General features: G+C 44.1%; 1 protein-coding gene across 9 annotated transcripts in view; it reads right to left on the minus strand.

Moving 5' to 3' along the window:
• Positions 1-18076, minus strand: part of XRRA1 (X-ray radiation resistance associated 1) — a 58706-nt gene extending 40630 nt beyond the window's left edge. For 5 of the 9 annotated variants that reach the window (XM_046684795.1, XM_046684793.1, XM_046684791.1 and 2 more), the window contains exons 1-7: positions 17898-18076; positions 15838-15893; positions 13097-13194; positions 8666-8850; positions 5385-5456; positions 4089-4161; positions 1241-1338 (exon numbers count right to left, since the gene is read on the minus strand). In XM_046684795.1, coding sequence (XP_046540751.1) covers positions 1241-1338; positions 4089-4161; positions 5385-5456; positions 8666-8850; positions 13097-13190 — 522 coding nt within the window. In that variant the 5' untranslated portion in view covers positions 13191-13194; positions 15838-15893; positions 17898-18076. Of the gene's footprint in view, positions 1-1240; positions 1339-4088; positions 4162-5384; positions 5457-7807; positions 7824-8665; positions 8851-13096; positions 13195-15837; positions 15894-17897 lie in introns of those variants that run through there. The other 4 variants (XM_046684789.1, XM_046684788.1, XM_046684792.1 and 1 more) reach the window with 4 other exon arrangements.
• Between the last annotated feature and the right edge of the window lie 122 nt (positions 18077-18198).

Consider the following 18198-nt stretch of genomic DNA (forward strand, 5'->3'; position numbering starts at 1 on the left):
CGTTCCAAATCACAGTAAATCACTGTTATCCTCAATATGACTTGAAGCCAAGGAGAGAAGCTACCATTAGATTCAGTGCAGCACGCTTAAGAATGCAAGGACATATAATCCATTTTAGCAAGATTGCCAGCCCAAGCAGTTAAAAATTTTTAAGACTTTGGCATATAAAGGGTATCAAGTCTCTGAAAAATTCACTCCTGTGGAAGGTCTCTCTCTCCCTGGCAAACCAGGTTAAGTGAAGCTTTTGTGAAGAATCGCTGGCTCTTGATGTTTGCAGATTAAATAATTTAAGTTAGCAACTCTTTGAGATCAATCCCCAGGTTCTGACATGCAGACATCTTGCTGAGGTTTGAACCTGAAATACTTCTATGATAGGGCCAAAGTATGGGCAAGAGTCCATTATTGAGTGAGGGAGCCCAGCCAGATGCCCAGCCCCACACCTCACTCCAGTTCTGTCGTTCTCTGCTCTCCACGTACGCGGTGACTCTCAGGTAGTGATAAAAGCTTTGTTTCTTTGTGAAAAGTGGCCCTAAAGTTTTCATGAAAGTTGAAGAGGTGATTAATTTGAAGTATGAAAACATGCATAGAAAATGCATGACTATGGCAAATTTAATCAGGAGAAAGACAAGAATGCAAATTTTTCTGTATTTTTGAATCTGGGGTTTGGAGAACAGCTGTGGATGTACAAAGGTCAAGAGTCTGCTGGAGAACCCAGAGGAGACCTATTTTATTTCAATCATCCCTGGGCCTATGGTCTAGGCCCATAGCCTGCCTTATCCAAGCCCGCTGAAAACAATCTGGCTCACTCAGACCAGAATGGGTCTCTGGAATCAGTCCATAATGCCTCAAGTTCAGCTGGTCCAATCTGCTGTGTCTAGCACTTAATGTCCATGGTTCCTCAACCCCTATTGGATCCAGATCTCCCCTCCAACTCTCCTTCCTTGAATATTCTGTTTAACTCACTTTTCTGCACAGACGTCTTTGGACATGACCTTTGGCATTTATTTTCTAGGACCATGCACCATGGCCATAGGTATAATATATTCTCATCTATTTGCCACTGCTGCCACCACCACCACCACCGACCCTGCCAGCCTCTCCAGAGGACTGCCTGGAAGCAAGGGTCTGGCTGTAAAGGCCCAGAGAGCCCATTCCCAACAGTTACAAGCAGTAGAGACTTCCCCATCCATTCCTTACAGAGAATCAAGTGGGCACCAAAAACTCCCTACCTCCAACTTACTTCCAAGGACTTAAAGTCGCCATATTTCACGTAGACTGTTTTGATGTTGTTAAATGCGAGCTCCAGTTCCTTTAAGGCTGGAAATGTGTGAAACGCCTCTACAGGGGAAGGAGAAAGAGAGAATCTGCAGCTTGGGAAGGACTTAAGAGAAAGATATTAACAGTGGTCATTTACTGCTTCCCACTGGGTTAGGTCAAGCACTGTGTAAGGTGCTTCCCATACACGGCCTCTAACTCTAACAACCCTGAGAAATAGGCATTACTACTTCCATTCTACTGCGGAGGAAACTCAGGCTCAGTGAGGCTGAGTGATTTGCTAGAAACAGAACTGCTGGCAAGTGGAAGGGCCAAGAATTGAATCTAAGTCTAACACCAAAGCCCATTTAAAAATTATCTATAGCATTTCCAATCATAAAAGTAAAAATGCCCACCAAAAAGGTCAAAAAACACAGATTTCCCTTTAATCTTAACACCCAGAGATAAGCATTGAAAGTTTCATGTATAATACTCAGACTTTTTCTCATGTGTATACTGAAACACACACACTTTGCACAAAAATGGAATCGTACCATACACATTGTATTGTGACTTGGTTTTTTTCCCTTAATAACATGACTTAAAGATTGTTCCATGTCAAAACATATAGATCTGCATAATGTCTGAATGACATTCTATAGTATAGACATACCCTAGCTTATTTAACCATTCCCCTACTGATAGCCTTTAGATAAAAAAATAAGAACACTTTTTCCCTTCTGTGTGAGAACTGGACCTTGGGTTAACAATCTAGCTCTGTTTCCCTGGTAATCTGAAGCAAATGGTACGGTAACTGTGTTACTAGGCAATATCGCTATGGTAAAAATGACCCCAGATTGCTAATTGACATCTGGACCAGGAGAAACTACAAATGAACTACAAACATCTGATGGGGGCACCATCACTTTGGGCTTCCCTGTGTGTGGTGACTCCTATAACTGGACATGTCCAGGAGCTGTGTCCATGGAGGGTTACAGTGGCTACTTGCTCCTGTGGGAAATGAGGTTTCTAAGCCAGGGTGGCTCCTGCATCCACCCAATGAGAACCTCACTGCCTCGGACCTGAGCTGGGTGCCACAGAGAATGGGTCACAGATGGCAGTGTGGACTGCTCCATCAACTGCTGTGAGGACTCCAGTGAAGAGGAACTGCTGATGCTGTGCTGCTGGCATACTGTGTGGAGTTACTCAGAGCCTTCTAAGTGAGCCTGGTGTCAGTGTGGCCTGTGGTGGTTTTGTGAGTTAGAATGTTCACTAGGGCCTATTAAAAAAGACTGGTAGGTATTTCAGGAAGTTGCCAATGAACATTCTTGTACAAGTATATTTCTGTGGAATAAATTCCTGGAGGCAGAACTACTAAATTAAAGGCAATGACTATTTTGAGAGACATTGTCAAACTGCTTTCCAAAGATATTGAACCAATTTTTTATTACACTTCTGCCAGTTGAATAACGAAGGTATCCACTTCCCCACTAATGCTGGCTGTCATCAGTCCTTCTCATTTTTGCCAACATTTGATAGGCAGAAAATAGTTTTTGACACAGTTTTAATTATTAGTGAGGTTGAGCATCTTTTCACACGCCTGTTGCCTTTGTATTTCAAGCCCATGTTCCTGCAGGCCACACTGTTTCCTCAAGGGCAGGGACTTCGTCACACGCTTCCTTAAAAACACCTCTTAATCTCAACACATACCAAACTTAACTCATCTTATGTCTCCCCAAACCTGCCTCTCCTCTAGCACTCTCTATCTCAGTGAATCCCCTTGGTTCCTCTCTCTCTTCGTATGCCCATTAGTTACCAAGTCCTGTTATTTCTACCTCCTCCTGAATCTCTCTCTCTCAATTCCCTTCACCCCTGTGGCCAAGCCCTGGTTCAGGCCTCCCCGCCCCTCCCCTGGAAGCATGAACTGTCTCCCAGTTCCCCTGGACTCCATCGTCCTCCTCGTAAGCCACCCTCCTCACAGCCACCACTGAGCCTCTCTATTTAAAAGCCTTTGAAGGCTCTCTTCTGCCTGTAGGATTAAGTCCAAGTCACTCCGGGCCCTTAAGAATCTAGTCCCTATGGACCTTTCTAGTCTCTATTCTCCCCTATCCACCTCCTTTACACACATATGACGCCTTTTCAGGGTCCCTGATCAGGCACTGCCCTGTCGGCCTGAAATGCCTCCTTATCTTCCAGCTCCTGAGTCACTCCTTCTCGTTCTCTAGGTCTCAGCTCAGGAGCTCCTCTTTGCAGAAGTTTCTCCTGACACTTTGGCCCTGGCTGAAGTCCCACTTATATGCTTGTATAGCATTTCCTGATTCCCTCTATCATTGCACTTACTGCATCCTGCTATAACTGTCTGTGTCTGAGCCCATCTCGCCCACCAAACTATAAGCTCACCAGAACAGGAACTGGACACGTTCATTTCTAAAAGCTAAGCAGTCACATAGTCCTGACACCCAGCAGGGGTCGCTGTGGATTTGCTGAATAAACAAGAACTTTCTGCTCCTATAGGAGCTCCTATGGGCTTAAAAACACTTTTACATGTCTGTCTCATCTGAGCCTACAAGGCATCCTGACTTGGGGAGGGAGAAAGGAAAGGAATTATTTCAACTTACAGACAGAGAAGCAGGAGCTCAGAGACATGTTTTAAGTGGGGAGTGCCAGCTCTGGGCTAGGATCCAGGTCTGTGTGTTCTCCAGCGCCCAGCTTATCGCACTCCAAAAAAGAGACGCATGGGCAGTCACGGATGGATGGACAGGCAAGTCCTAACACAAGTGACTGGCTGCCCCAGCCAAGAGGCAGAAGGCAATTTTCAGGGAGAAAAAGCTTACCTAGAGGCAGCAGGTTTTCTGAGGCATTGATGTAAATCACAGAATGAAAATGCCTGAAGTCTTTTTCCTTAGCCTGTGGGAAGGCAGTTCAAAGAACACGAGATTAGTTCCCTGCCTGGAGGCCTTGCCAAAGCTCCAGAGCTGCTGTCAGAAGGAGCAAAGACCTAGAGGAGTAAGACACATCCTTGGCACAAGCGCAGCCACTTGTTGAGGGCTGGCAGGGCTTTTCTGCTTCTTTTATTTTATGAGAAATAGTTCAAATGTACAGAAAAGTAGAGGGAATGACACTCTGAAGACCCATGGAACCACTACCCGGCTTTAATAAATCTGAATATTTTGCTGTCCTTGCTTCAAATTTCCTTAAAGAAATAAAACATTACAGAGTGTTGACTACCCCCCAACACATATCCCTCCCCCGTTGCATTCTTCTCCCTCTTGCCCACAGGTTACAGCTATCCTGAATTGGTGAGTATTCACTCCTATACGGGTTTATACTTATATTTCATACTTGTGTGTCCATAAAGCATACACAGTATTTCTATTTACATGTTTTAAAACTTTACATTAAATGCAGTCACACTGTAGATATCATTCTGCAACCCACCTTTTTCACTCAACGCTATGTTTCTGAGAACACTATGCTCTGTTTACTTGTGTTGATACACATAGATCTTTTGAGATTTACTTATGTTGATACATGTAGCTACAGTTAATTCATTTTAAGTGCTGTACAGTGTAACACAAGCAATCTCTCTTCATATGCCATGGAAGGCTTACAAACCAAAAATATATGCCATAATACCCTGTATATACATTGGCTAATCATGGGCCACAAATTTGGCTCCGAGCTACCTACTAGCCAATGCAAAGAAAGAAACATGACTCATTACATGAGTCACAGTGTCTCTAAGTTAAGAACAAACTAGCATCTCGAGAGAACCATTAGCACTCCTGGCACTGAAAGCTGAGCAGAGAAATTTCTCCTGTAGGCTTTTGGATGGGAACTCAGCATCACACAATGAATCATGCCCCAATAAAATTCAATGGCAAAGTCAAACCCACTTCCATAAGGCTATTTCCTTTAATTCACCTCACATGGGACAATGGCAATACCAAATTCACAGGAAAAGACTGTGTCTGAAAGTTGTTTCTACCCAGTGAGTTCTTGTCTGACCCTGTCCCTCCCTTGTGACCAGATTCTCAGTCCCCAGGGACTGTGGAAGTACAACGGACAAACATCCAGGAGCTACCTCAGGTCTGGCTCACCCCAACTACATCTCTGCTGGCTGGCCTTACCTTGGAGAGCTTCAGGCCGCTCACGTTAATGTTGCACAGGTCTGACGGCTTCCTCACACAGTGGTGCTTCAGCTGGAACACAGTGCAGAGAGTCAGCTTTCAAGGCCCCAACAAAGTATACAATTGGCCAAGACAACAAATGACTCCCTGTGGAGGACGGCGGCCTGATACAGTGGCAAGAGCATGGGCTTTGGAGTTGCTAAGAACAGAGCTGCCATCTCAGCCCTTCCACCTCTCAGTTTCCCATCTGTAAGACGGGGAGAGGAACGGTGACTTTCCAGGGATCTTGGGAGGATTCCTTCCTCTCTGCTCCTTCTCTGTCTTTTCTGGGCCCCACTTCCTCTACCTGGCTCTTAAAAAAATCTGTATTTCTGGGGCTTTACCAATCTCATACATTTGTGATAATCTGTTTGCTTGTTCACACATTCATTCATTCATTCATTCATGCATTCATTCACCAAATATTTACTACGCACTACTTTGGGCCATGTATTATGCTAAATACATCAACAAACTTTCTACTAATCCTAACTAAACCCTTTGACATGAGTATGAGCATCTCCCTTTTTAAATGAGAAAAGCAAAGCTAAGAGAGATAAAGTCCCTTGTGTAAGGTCCCACAGCTAGTAAGTGATAGATTTGTGATTTGAATTCAAATTTATAATCACTAAATTCTGTGATTTTTTGACTACCATATGTTGCCCCTCATAATTAAAAAGTTACATGGAAATCTCAGCTTTGGAGCTTCTATTTCTGTTTAACCAAACCTCATTCCTTTTTTCTGTTAATCCTTTTTTTATTTATGGTATCTACTATGTTTAGGTATGGAACTAAGCATTGGGAGGACAACAAAGAAAAAGCAGAAATATTTCATGCTTTCACAGAACTTATAACTGCATGGAAGCCAAGTAGCAAGCAAGCATTTCTAAATGTGATAAATATTTTAAAGGAGAAATTCAAGATGCTATGGGAGACAATTTCAGGAGGTCCTAACCTCAGTCTGGAAGTGACAAAATATTTACTTGAAGAAATAACATTTCAGCTGAGACCTAAGAGCTATGTAGGAGTTGGTCCCATGAAAGTGGGTGGCAGGAGTTGTGAAAACTATTAAAGCAGGAAAAAGCAAGGTGCTTTTCAGAGGATGAAAAACAACAAGATAAGGATGGGAGGCAGTCATTAGATCATTTGGGTCCTTGCTGGCTCTGTAAAGGAGTGTGGATTTTATCCTGCCATCAATGGAAAGCTGTCAGAGGGTTTTTGGCAGGGGGCTGATACACCTGGAAAGGATGAGGAGACAGAAGAGCAAGGGGAGAGACCAATATACCAGACATTGTTAATTACCTTCCCTAGAGCCATTTCTCTACTTCTTCCTTGTTAAAGACCCCCAATGTTATTCACATGTCTCCAAGTGGATGTGTCCTTTAAGCCCCAGCTCCAAGGGATAAGTCTTGACTTGTCTAATCCAACTATGGAGGTCACGTGCCCCTAACCAATGATTGTTGAGACATGTGATATAGGTCTGGCCAAAGAGACACTGGCTGCTGTGGGCGGGAGGCCAGTTCTGGGAAGCTTTTTCTTACTTTTAAAAATAAATATAAGATAGTGGCGACCCCTTTTCTACCTCTGAATGTTATCCTTTACATGTGATGCTGGAGTTGCTGCAGCCATCTTGGGCAATCAGCCCAAGAAGACAAGTTGACAAGGAGATAAGAGCAGAAAGAAGTAGGAACCTGGGCCTTTGAATATGTCATTAAATCAGTAAATTAACCTACTTTGGAATAATAATGCCTCTGGCTTCTTTTTATGTGAAATAAAAGCCTCCTAGTTGGTTTAAACTAGTTAGGAAGTTGCTGAATTAGTCCAATAAAAGATGATGTGGCCCAGATTAGGGTGGTGGCAGTGGAGATGAGGAGAACAATACAGATTTGACCACTATTTAATAAAAGTGCCCAGGCCTGGTAACAGTAGGGGTAGGGCGGTGAGGGAGAGACAAGGGTCACGGATAACCCCAGGTTACTGGCTTGGTGAATGGGTAGATAACAGTGCCATCCTAGAGACACTATAGTAAAGAGTAGAAAAGAGGTATGTTTGGGGCCTTGGAGTAAGGTGACTGGTGCAGTGGGTCAATATGAGGTGCCAGTGAAACATCAAGTGGAACTATCCAATGGTGGGAGGGTATTCCACTACTCGGAAAAACATCCTTGTTGCTTCTGCTATCCAAAGAGGCAGCAGAGGTAACAAGCTATCCTGATTAATGTGGGAATATATATGTTGTTGGAAACAAAGGGAAAAAGAGGATCATTACAGGAAGCGTTTCTGCCCCTCCTCAATACTGTTGTTTCAGTCCTCCTCACCTCCAGTGAGAAGTGGACATAATAATGAAAGAAATTCCACAGGACTCTGCAGAAAATTCCACTACTAACCTTGTGGTGAGATGCAGCCAGCTGCCTCCTCAAAGCTCTCTTTCAACATCTGATCTGTGCAGAAACCCATCTCTCGGGAACCATAAGCAGATCCTGGGAACAAAATAGGCTGCCAGAGAATCCTTCTCAGGGAGCTAAGAGAACTGGATTGCACATTAATATTGGTTTACAAAATGTGCCTTTCTTTGCAAAGCCACTGAGGCATTGCACAGAGCAGATGTGAAACTACCTGGCTGGTCTCCAACACAGCCACCCCAGTCCTCTCCGTAAAGCCTTCCCCAGGCACTGGGTAATATCTGGTCGGCTTCCCTGGCCTTCAGCCAGACACTAAACCCAAAGGACAAAGGTTACAGAGTGTAGGACCTCCCCAGTCCCCTTGATCCTGGAGAGATCTCACCAGAGCAGAGCAGAAATTTGGAATTTTCAATTTACTGTTGCCCCTGACCTACTCCTTTGCCTCTCCAACTCAATTAAGAGGTTTTACCTGATATAGTGTAAAGGCACAGGCTCTGGAGTCAGCAGCCCAGAGTTCTAATCCTGAGGAGTTCTAATCCTGAGTAGACCAGAGTTCTGATTACTAGCTGTGGGACCTAGGCCAAGGCAAATTACCTCAGTTTTCCCATCCACACAACAGCAACAATAGGGATGATAATACCTATCTCACAAGGTGGATGTAAAGAAAGCTTTGGGTCCCTTCATCATCCTGGTTGTACATTCTGATCATTTGCCAAGATCACTCTAGTAGTGTGGGGTGGGTTGGGAGTAGTTGCACCAGAGTAGAGCAGGGCAAGTCCTTGCCCTCCACCAAGACAATCACCAGCGATGCTGCCAGCCATTCCAGGATGTATTAACTCTCACCAGAAAAGCCCGGTCCAGCACACGTCCAGGAACGTCCGCTTGGCTTTCCCGTCGAGGCCCTTTCTTCCCTCCAACCTCAAAAGAAACCTTCTTCTGGCTTTCCTGACCTTCTGTTGGTGCCTCAACCACACCCTTGGGCTTCCTCTTGAGGTTACATTTTTGAGCCATTAACCAGTATCCTCGGCCTGTTGAGAAGATCAGAACAGTGAGAAGGAACAAACTTCTCCAAAGCCACAATTAGAGCACTTACAGAATGTTTATCTATAACACTAAAACCAAAAATAGCTCCTCATTACCTAAAATGCACCAGATACTGTGCTGCTGCTGGGGCTGGGGGGATGTCCACCTACCTATCTCATTTAATTGGCCCAAAAACCCAGTGAAGTTATATTACTGCTCCCATTTCACAGATGAAAAGGCTAAGACTCAAAGAGGTGGAATAGCTTGTCCAATTCCTTCCTCCACAATTTTGCCTCCAACCTCTAATTGCTCCTTCAAGACCTCAGATCAAGCACTCCCTGTTCTGTGAAGCCTTCCCTGACCCCCCTCAGCAGAGCTGATCACTATTTCCTGTGCCAACTATTTACTACCACCCCCTAACCCCCTGCCCATTTGTCATCTCTTGGGGAAAGTCCAATGTGTGACATCAACTCAATGGTCTCCATCTTCCCAGACCTTACTCTGGATTCTATCATTATAGGGGAAAGGTTGCATTCAGAGCTCAGGATGAGATAATTATAGGACAGTTAGTATTTTTAAAAACTACAATACATGTTCACTGTAGAAAGAACTAGAAAATGTATGTAAGCAAAAAGAAGAATATGAGGTTTACTAGTAAGCCTACCTAACAAAAATCATGACAACAGTCTAGAATCTGTTCTCTCCTTCATCAGCAGTTTATTTACTACAAGGCATTCAATACAATCTGTAATTATTCATTCACTTGTTTATTGTCTGTTTTGGAAGAGCACAGACTTTGTCTGATTCATTCATCTCACTATTCCCAAGGTCTGCACAGAGCTTACCACACTGTGAGTGTTGCCGAACGAATGGCTGAACAAACCGTGAGCCACAGCCTCCCACCTATGATCATCCATTCAGAACTTTTCTGAGCATGTACTTTGTGCTGTGAGTTGGGCTATGGAGAGGAATATGACAGAGGCTCTGACTCAAAGGAGCTCAATAATATAAGGGGTCCTGTGAAAGCCCAGAGGGGAGCTACCAGGCTAGGACATGAGCTAAATCCAGTAAGGTGAAGGTTGACTAGGTGGAGATAGAAAAACCAGGCAGCCTGAGCAGAGGGAAGAGATCAAGGAGTACCCATGGGTAAGAAAGATCCAGGCACTCCATTTCCCATGGCTGTCCCCAGCTAGGGCATGGACTTTTGTCCTATCCCAATACCCCTGACTTCTGGAGACTCCAGACTGAGTTGGTCCCCAAACCCCCAACATGGCCGGGACGGAAGGCTCAGAGTGTGTCAGGAGATGAACATGAGGGAGAAGAGATGAGACTGGGGAGATTAGCAGTCAGATCAGAAAAGGTACTGAGGACCAGAATAAGGAGCTTGGGTTTTAATGGGGTGAGCTTTTAGCAGGAAGAGTATCCATGGGAGGGTTTGTTTTTCTATAATTTTTCATTTTAAGATAATATGAGACTTCCAGAAAAGTTGTAAAAATAGTAAAGAGTTCCTGTACAGCTTTTACCCAGTTTCCCTAATGTTAACATCTTATATAATCATAATACAAGGATTGAAACGAAGCAATTAACACTAGTACAATATCAGTAACTAATCTATAGCCCTTCTTTGAATTTTGCCAGTTTTCTCATCAGTGTCCTCTTTCTGTTCCAGTAACCAATCCAGGATCTCATATTTTATTTAGTTGTCATGCCTCCTTAGTCTCCCCCAATCTGTGACAATTCTTCAGTCTTTCTTTTTTCTTGTGTGATCCTGACACTTTTGAAGAGCACTAGTCAATTATTTTGTAAAAAGTCCCTCATTTTGAATTCGTGTGATGCTTCCAATAATCAGACTAAGGCTTTGCATTTTGGCAAAACTACCAGAGAAGTGATGCTGTGCTCTTCTCAGCACATCATATCAGAGGGCACACGATGTCAGCATGTCTTATTACTGGTGATGTCAATTTTGGTCACTCAGTTAAGGTGGTGTCGGCCTGGTTTCTCTACCAAGAAGTTACTATTTTTCTCTTGTAATTAATAAAGATACCTTGAGACTATGCATATATTGTGTTTCTCATCATACTTTGACCCACTAATTCTAGCATCGGTTGATGGTTAATTGTATCTGTCACCTTAACTAAGCTATGATAAGGAGTTATTCAATCAAACACGAATCGAGGTGTTGCTGGGAAGGTGTTTTGTAGACGTGGCTGACATCTACAATTAGTTGACTTTAAGTAAAGTAGACTATCCTTGATAGTGTGTGTGGGCCTCACCCCATCAGTCAAAAGACCTTAAAAGCAAAATTTTGCCTTAAAACAGTAGCATCAGCTCCTCCCTGAGTTTTCAGCCTGTCCCCACTACAGGTTTCATATTTGCCAGCCCCCACCATTTCATAAGCCAATTTCTTGAAATACATAATGCATATATGTGTGTGTCTATATATAGTCATGTGCCACATAATGATGTTTCAGTCGATGACAGACTGCATGTACGGCAGCGGTCCCATAAGAGTAGTTCCATATAGCCTAGGTGTGTAGCAGGCTATACCATCTAGGTTTGTGTAAGTACCCTCTATGATGTTCACACAACGACATCACCTAACAACGCATTTCTCAGAATATATCCCTGCCATTAAGCAATGTGTGACAATATATACACAAATACACACAAACGTATATGGAAACAGAACAAGAAGGAGATACATATATATATCCTATTGGTTCTATTTCTCTGGAGAACCCTGATACAGCATCCAAAGAAGTTTCTTACCTGTGAAAATTATTATTGTTATGTTTTAATAGTGATTTTCTATTTCCCTCATTCCTTCTACATTTATTAACTGGAATTCTACTGTAAGGAAGAGCTGTTCCTCCTCCCCAACTTATTTATGTATTGATGTATGTATAAACATTTATTTATATCAGTATGGGCTCATGGATATTTATTCATTCTATGGTTTACAACCCAATTCTACCTTTATTTGCTTTTTGGCTCAGACTGTCCCAGCTTTGGCCATCGGGAGCTCCTTCAAGTTGGCTCCTATGTCCTTTTGACACACCCTCATCATTTTTCTGAGCACTTCTTTAGTTTCCGGCACCATACAATGTACCAGGCTCAAATGTACCAGGAAAAAGTGTATTTTTCCTGCCCCAGCCTAGGAAACAACTTCTTCTCTGAGGAGCCCTGGCTCCTTTTATTGGAGAATGGTATTTAGAAACCAAGATCTAGGCAACAGGCATGCTCTTCGAGACTGTGGTGTCACTGCTTTCAGTGGACTAGGAAATATAGGTACATATACCAACACATGCAGATACACACAGCTCTGTCCATGTCTCTATCTGTCCATCTATTGTGTATGAGGGGGTGTGGGTGTGAAATCATGAGTTCATACTGGGAGCTCCATAAAGAGGGTTTTAAACAGGTAGGCGGCCAGAGAAGGTCTTTATGTGAAAAACGAAATCACTCTAGAGAAGTGGGAGGACAGGCTGCAGAAAGTTCTTCCAACATTCCACACGCAGAGAAACCAGCAAGTCACTTCATCTAAAGTAAACAAGGGGTACTTCTCCCTTGCTCCACCCTTTCAAAGCAACAAATTCAACCCAGTGAACTCGTACTTCTCAATTAAGTTCCATCTATAGGGCTCTGCTCAGTGTTAGGAGGAGTCCCTGCCCCAGGAGAGTTTTTAACTGGATAAATGTTTGAAAAACTACTTAGCAGACTCAAGTTTAAGCCATTTTATTTAGGAACTTGGCAGAATATGATTACTCATCAAATAAGAAACACGGAGAGGAGGGGACAGACACTGAGGGCTGGAGTAGCTAGACCTGACTTATGGAAGGAAGGAGAAGAGCTGAGCTTTATGGGATGGGAAGAGTTTGGATAACTGGAACAAGGGCTGGAACATTCTGGGCAAATTAAAAAAACCTATATGAAAAGAGAGGACTAAGGATTTGGGCATAAAAAAAGGGAGTGCGGTTGTAGCAAAGGATAAAGGGAGGTTAGACTCTGAACATAGAACAGTGGGTGAAGGAGCCAGCAGCGAGAAGTCACTGAACCGAAGGGAACACTATGGTTAGATATGCACTTTAGAAGGCTCCCTGAGGCTGCTGGGGGAAGATGGACTGGAAGGGACGGGATTGGGTGGGACAAGGAACAGCAGTGAAGGGGCTGGAGAGGAAGACATGGATATGAGACATTCTAAAGCAGGAGTTGGGTGTGAGGCAAAGGTACCCATTTGAGAAGTCACCTGACCTTCCTCTGGCATCCGAAGCAGATTTTTGGCTGGAAAGCAGTTGTTCAGGTAAGGATTCCCATCATCCAGCTTGTAGATTCCTGAGGAGGCCATCTTCCTGAGAGCCAAGCAAGGGAAGTGAGGAAGTAGAAGAGTGAGAAGACACAGCATTGCTCTCTCACCCCAACGCAGCTGTGATCCTCCAGGACCACCACATGGTACACACACCCCATTGCTGAGGTCCTAAAGGCCCACTGCCTTGCTTCAGAAACAGGTTGGCCCTTTAGATGAAGAGGGAGACGAGGCCCTGGGTTTTTCATTTCAATCAATCCTAACTCAGTGGGACACTGGAAAGATCATCTTTGGGCTCAGGCAGACCTGGTTTGAATCCTGGCTCTGTCTTCCCTCGCTCTATGACTGTAAAAGTTACTCTTCTCCTCTGAGCCTCAGTTTCCTCACCTGTAAAATGGGGGTAATAATACCTACCTTAACAGAGAGATGAGAGGATCAGGTTAGAAAGGCATGCCTGGTACATATGAAGTGCTTGCTAGAAAGTTTCTTTAACAGAGTTCAGGGAAGAGGGGGCTCACATTTTAGGGAAGATGATGCGTGAATAATGAGATTTGAGCTGGATAAATAGGATTTGAAAGATGAATTGAGTTTGCTGAGGGAAAGAAGGATAAACATGCCAAACAGGAAGGGCCACAGGGCTGAGGGAATGGTGGTGGGCACGTGTGGCACAGTGAAGAAACAACCTGACCCAGGAGAGAGGCTGTGTGTTTGTGAATCTTGGACACTATGGCTGGACAGGAAGGACAGTGTCTGCTCCTGAGGGCCTGCAGTGCCAGGCTAGAAACTCAGGCTCCACCCTGTAGGGAACTGAGAGCCACGGACGATATCTGAGCTGGGGAGACCCATGACTCAAGCTGTGCTTTAGAAGGAGGTCTGACAAAAATAACGTTAGGTGAAATTGGATTCTATTAACTGGTCACTGAGACATGACAATTCCAGCTCAGAAATACTGTTCCAATGTACTTTTCTCTGTCTTTCACCATTTCCCACCTAAAATATTGCCACAGTCTTCTGGCTGGATTCCCACTGAGCATGAAAGCCAAATGCTTGAGCCTGGTCTTGAAGTCCCTGGAGTCCTCTGTCCTAACCTTTCCAGTTCCAGTTAGCCCTGCCCATCAGGCTCACAGAATCATCTTCTATTCCCAAAACATACCACTCACAATGATTCTTCCCTGCCTTTGTTCTTGGTGTTCCTTTGACCTAAAACAGCCTTCTCCATCTTGTTCATCTGGTTGATCTCATGCTTTAAGATTCAGGTCATATGCCATTTCCTTTAGGAATAAATCTCTAATCAAAGATCTAAATTTCTTAAGCCTTGAGCTCTTAGAGATTTGCGATTTTTCTTTAAAGGCATCTAACCATTCCCAAAACTACTTTGGGACAGCTTCAAACAACTTGGGGTAGCAGAAGTTTGGGAGCCTGTTTGCCCCTTGCCAGGGGAAGGGAGGCCATGTGGGACCCTGAGATGGAGGATCTGGGAAGAGATTCATTAAAAGGAAGAAGGAGAGTGAAGAGTTGGGATCGAGTGTTTCCCAGAAGTGACAAATAAGAAAAGTAGAATGGTGTGGTAGGAAGGGCAACAATTTTGGAGACAGGAGGCTTAAAATTGAGTCTAGTTTCTACCACTAAGCTGAGTGATCTTGGGCAAATAATTTTACTTCTTTGTGCCTCAGATTTCTCACATAGAAAATGAGGATAAAAACCTGTACCTCAGAGAATTGCTGTAAGGATTAAATGAGGAAATGAATAGAAAAAAAGCTTCTTTCTAGACCTGGTCCAGATGCCACCCCTTCCACAAAGCTTTCACTAAACCTCCCAGAGGGAAATAACTGCTACTTTGGCTAAATCCTGGAGTATTTCCTCTACTTCTTTTTCATGGCTGGAGCCCCTTCTACTTCATAAAATTACTAACAATCATGTGGGGGCTCTTTCAATGGTCTATGAACCTTCAAGTCTGGAAACATGTCTAATTCACTGTCTCTTCTTCCACCCTTGGAATGCTCATAGGAAACATCCAATAAACGTGTCAGCCAAATGAAGGGATACAAAGGTACTCCCAGGGCCAAGGGTTTTTATACGTATTTCTTATCTCCCTAATTAGACTCTAAGCTCCTCCAGAGGAAAGACAGCATCTATGGTGCTCATCTCTTTATTCCCAGCAACTAACACAGCATCTGGCACATAACAGATTCCATAACTATCTGCGAAATGAATGAATGATGTTGATATCTTCTTTGGTCCAACACAGGGCACTGTGAATTTCCTGATCCCTAAGCACCCTAAAAATGGTTGGAGGCCCCTCCCACAACACCCTCTACTTCTCCTAGTATAGTACTTACCACTTTATTAAAATTGTTTGCTCCACTACCCACTTCCCACCTGCTGTAGGGCATATAATACCTCATTCACCTATGTAATCCTACACCTAGCACAGACCTTAGAATTCACTAAAAAATGTGTTGGGGAAGATGAATGGATAGATGGATGGATGGGGAAAGATCAATAGTCATTGAGTCAATCTGTCTTTTAGGAAGTCTCTCATGTGACCAACCACATGTATCTGTTAGATAGGTGAATGAATGAATGAGTAAATAGCTTGCTGGGAGACGTCAGAGATGACGACTGTTGGAAAAGGCTCCAATAACTTACAGAATATAGGGAACTTGCTTCTGGTCTGCGTAGTACTTACTTGATCTTGGACCTTGGGAAAGGCCCCTTGACTTCCTTTTTTTTATGTTTCTTCACCTGTAAAATATGTATTACACTCCTTCTTAGCTTGCCATTCAGAGCCTTGAATTTTCTCATTAATTATATCCTACTGTGATGCTTCTGCTTCAAAAAGTGTCTCACCCGGGGCCTAGAAAAATACCACAGGACTAAAGACCCCAGAAATAGACAAAGAGATAGAGACAGAGACAAGGATGGGAAGGGGGAGCAGGAGAACAATTTTATGACAATGACGTAGGGCTAGAGGGCTTAAGTAAGATGTGAAAATCATAAATCAGAAAGAAAAGGATTGTTTCTATGCTCATTTACACAAAATAAATTTATGATGGTAAAAGGAGCAAAGACAAAGTTGAAAAACAAGAAACAATCTGGGAAAAGATACTTGCTATGCATATAACACAAAGGCTGAATCAGACTCAAGCAGATGGGGGGCATACAGACCTGGATACAACTAATCACAGAAATTCCAGTTCCCTATGAGGAACACTAGGTGAGAAGGTGTGGATTTACAACTACTGGACGAGGAGGAGCACAGGAACCCCAGGTTACACTATCTAGAAAGTAACCCTAGAAAAGTATGAACTTTATCTGTATGGTGGAAAGAAGAAAGTCCAAGTGCCAGACTTAGAGGCTGCCTGCCTGGTTAGCTGCAGCTACCTCTGGTCTCTATCTTGAACTTGAAGCAGCTAATCTCAATCTAATTGTAGAGCCTCTCAGCTTCAAAACACACACACACGCAATTTTTTTCATCTGCATACATTGCTTGTTCCATTCCTTTGGCCTACCACACTTCTGCCCCTCTTCTTTGCTTGGCTCATATAGGTAGCTTTCCTCTATTTCCCTTCCTCAGGTTGACCCTTCTCTGTGTTACCATCTCAGGTCCACCTCTTAATAGAGACACTCTGCCACATTGTACTTTAATAGCCTGCTTACCTGTCTTTCCCCCACTCCTTATACCCATAACCCTAGGCTGAGAGCCCCACCAAAGCCAGGCCTGGGTCCTACCTATATCTCTATCTCCAGCACCTCAGACAGGTCCTGGCTCATTGAAGAGGTTCAATGAGGGTTTACCGAACTAAACTGAACCATGAACACAATGCCATGGAGCTCTTCATTCTGCCTGAGAAGAAGAAAGAAGTAAGGATCAGGGAAGGCTTCACATTGCAGATGATATCAGAGCTGGGCCTTGAAAAATGAGAAGTTATAAAACATGAACAACGAAAAGCACAGAGGTGAAAAAAATCTCATATTATTCAGTGATAATTATTATCACATGAGTGTTAGCTTCACCAAGACAAGTATTTTGCCTGTTATTTAGGGGTACATCCCCAATGAACAGAACAGTGACCTTACATAGTAAGCATTCAAGAAGTGTTTGTTCAATCATTTGGACACTTATGAAGGATTCATGAGGATTAAAAAAAAAGTGATGCAACGTAATAGATCATAGTATAATACAATCCTGTTACGTGCTAATACGAGGTCACTACAGCAGGAGCTCCACGAGGGTAGGGAACAGGTCTGTCTTGATTCCCCAGTATCCTTTATAGAGTTCTAAGCAATGTTGGTGCTCAACAAATATTTGTGGGGAAAAAAATGAATTAATAAAAATCTAGAATACTATTATATCCTAAAACTGTAGAAGCAGAGCGGCAGAAGGAACATACCACGGGTTTTGATGTCAAAAAAAACCCCCTGGCTTCTAAAGTAGGTTCTGACACATGCTATCTGGCCTTGGGGAAGTTCCTAGTTTCCTCATCTGACTGGGCTGTTAGGGGACTAAAGGAGAGGATGGACGTAAATGCACAGAGGACACCGCCAGGCGGACAGTAGGCACGAGTTCTCTGCAACGAGAAAACATTACTAACAGCTAAGAAGACAGTCACCGGAGAGAATCACCGGCAAGCGTTGCAGCAGGACTAGAAAAGGATGAAAGAGGGGCTCTTCCCGTCCCTTTGGAAACTCTAGATCTGGGGTGGGAGAGACGCTAACCCCTCACGCAAACTAAGTGTCCAGTCGCACCTGCCTCCGGCGTCGCTTCCGCCTTCGAGGTGCCCGCGGGGGCGACGTCCCGGTTAGGCGGGATGCGCGCCTGCGAGCCTCCCGGGGATCTCGGAGCCGCTCCACGGTGGCGCTTGCCACAGCCTTCTCCACTCCTTGGTAACCGCGACGCGGTGGCTCCCTTGTAGGCGGCAACCGGCGGCCGGAGCGTCTAACTACTACAAGTCCCGGCAAGCTCCGCGGCCACTTCCGCAAGCAACGACGCGTCAGCCAACCCCGAACTACGGGTCCCGATGGACTCCGCGCGGCGCGTCACGCCGTC

This window comes from Equus quagga, chromosome 14 (genome assembly GCF_021613505.1).
Source record: "Equus quagga isolate Etosha38 chromosome 14, UCLA_HA_Equagga_1.0, whole genome shotgun sequence".
NCBI classification, from domain to species: Eukaryota; Metazoa; Chordata; class Mammalia; order Perissodactyla; family Equidae; genus Equus; species Equus quagga.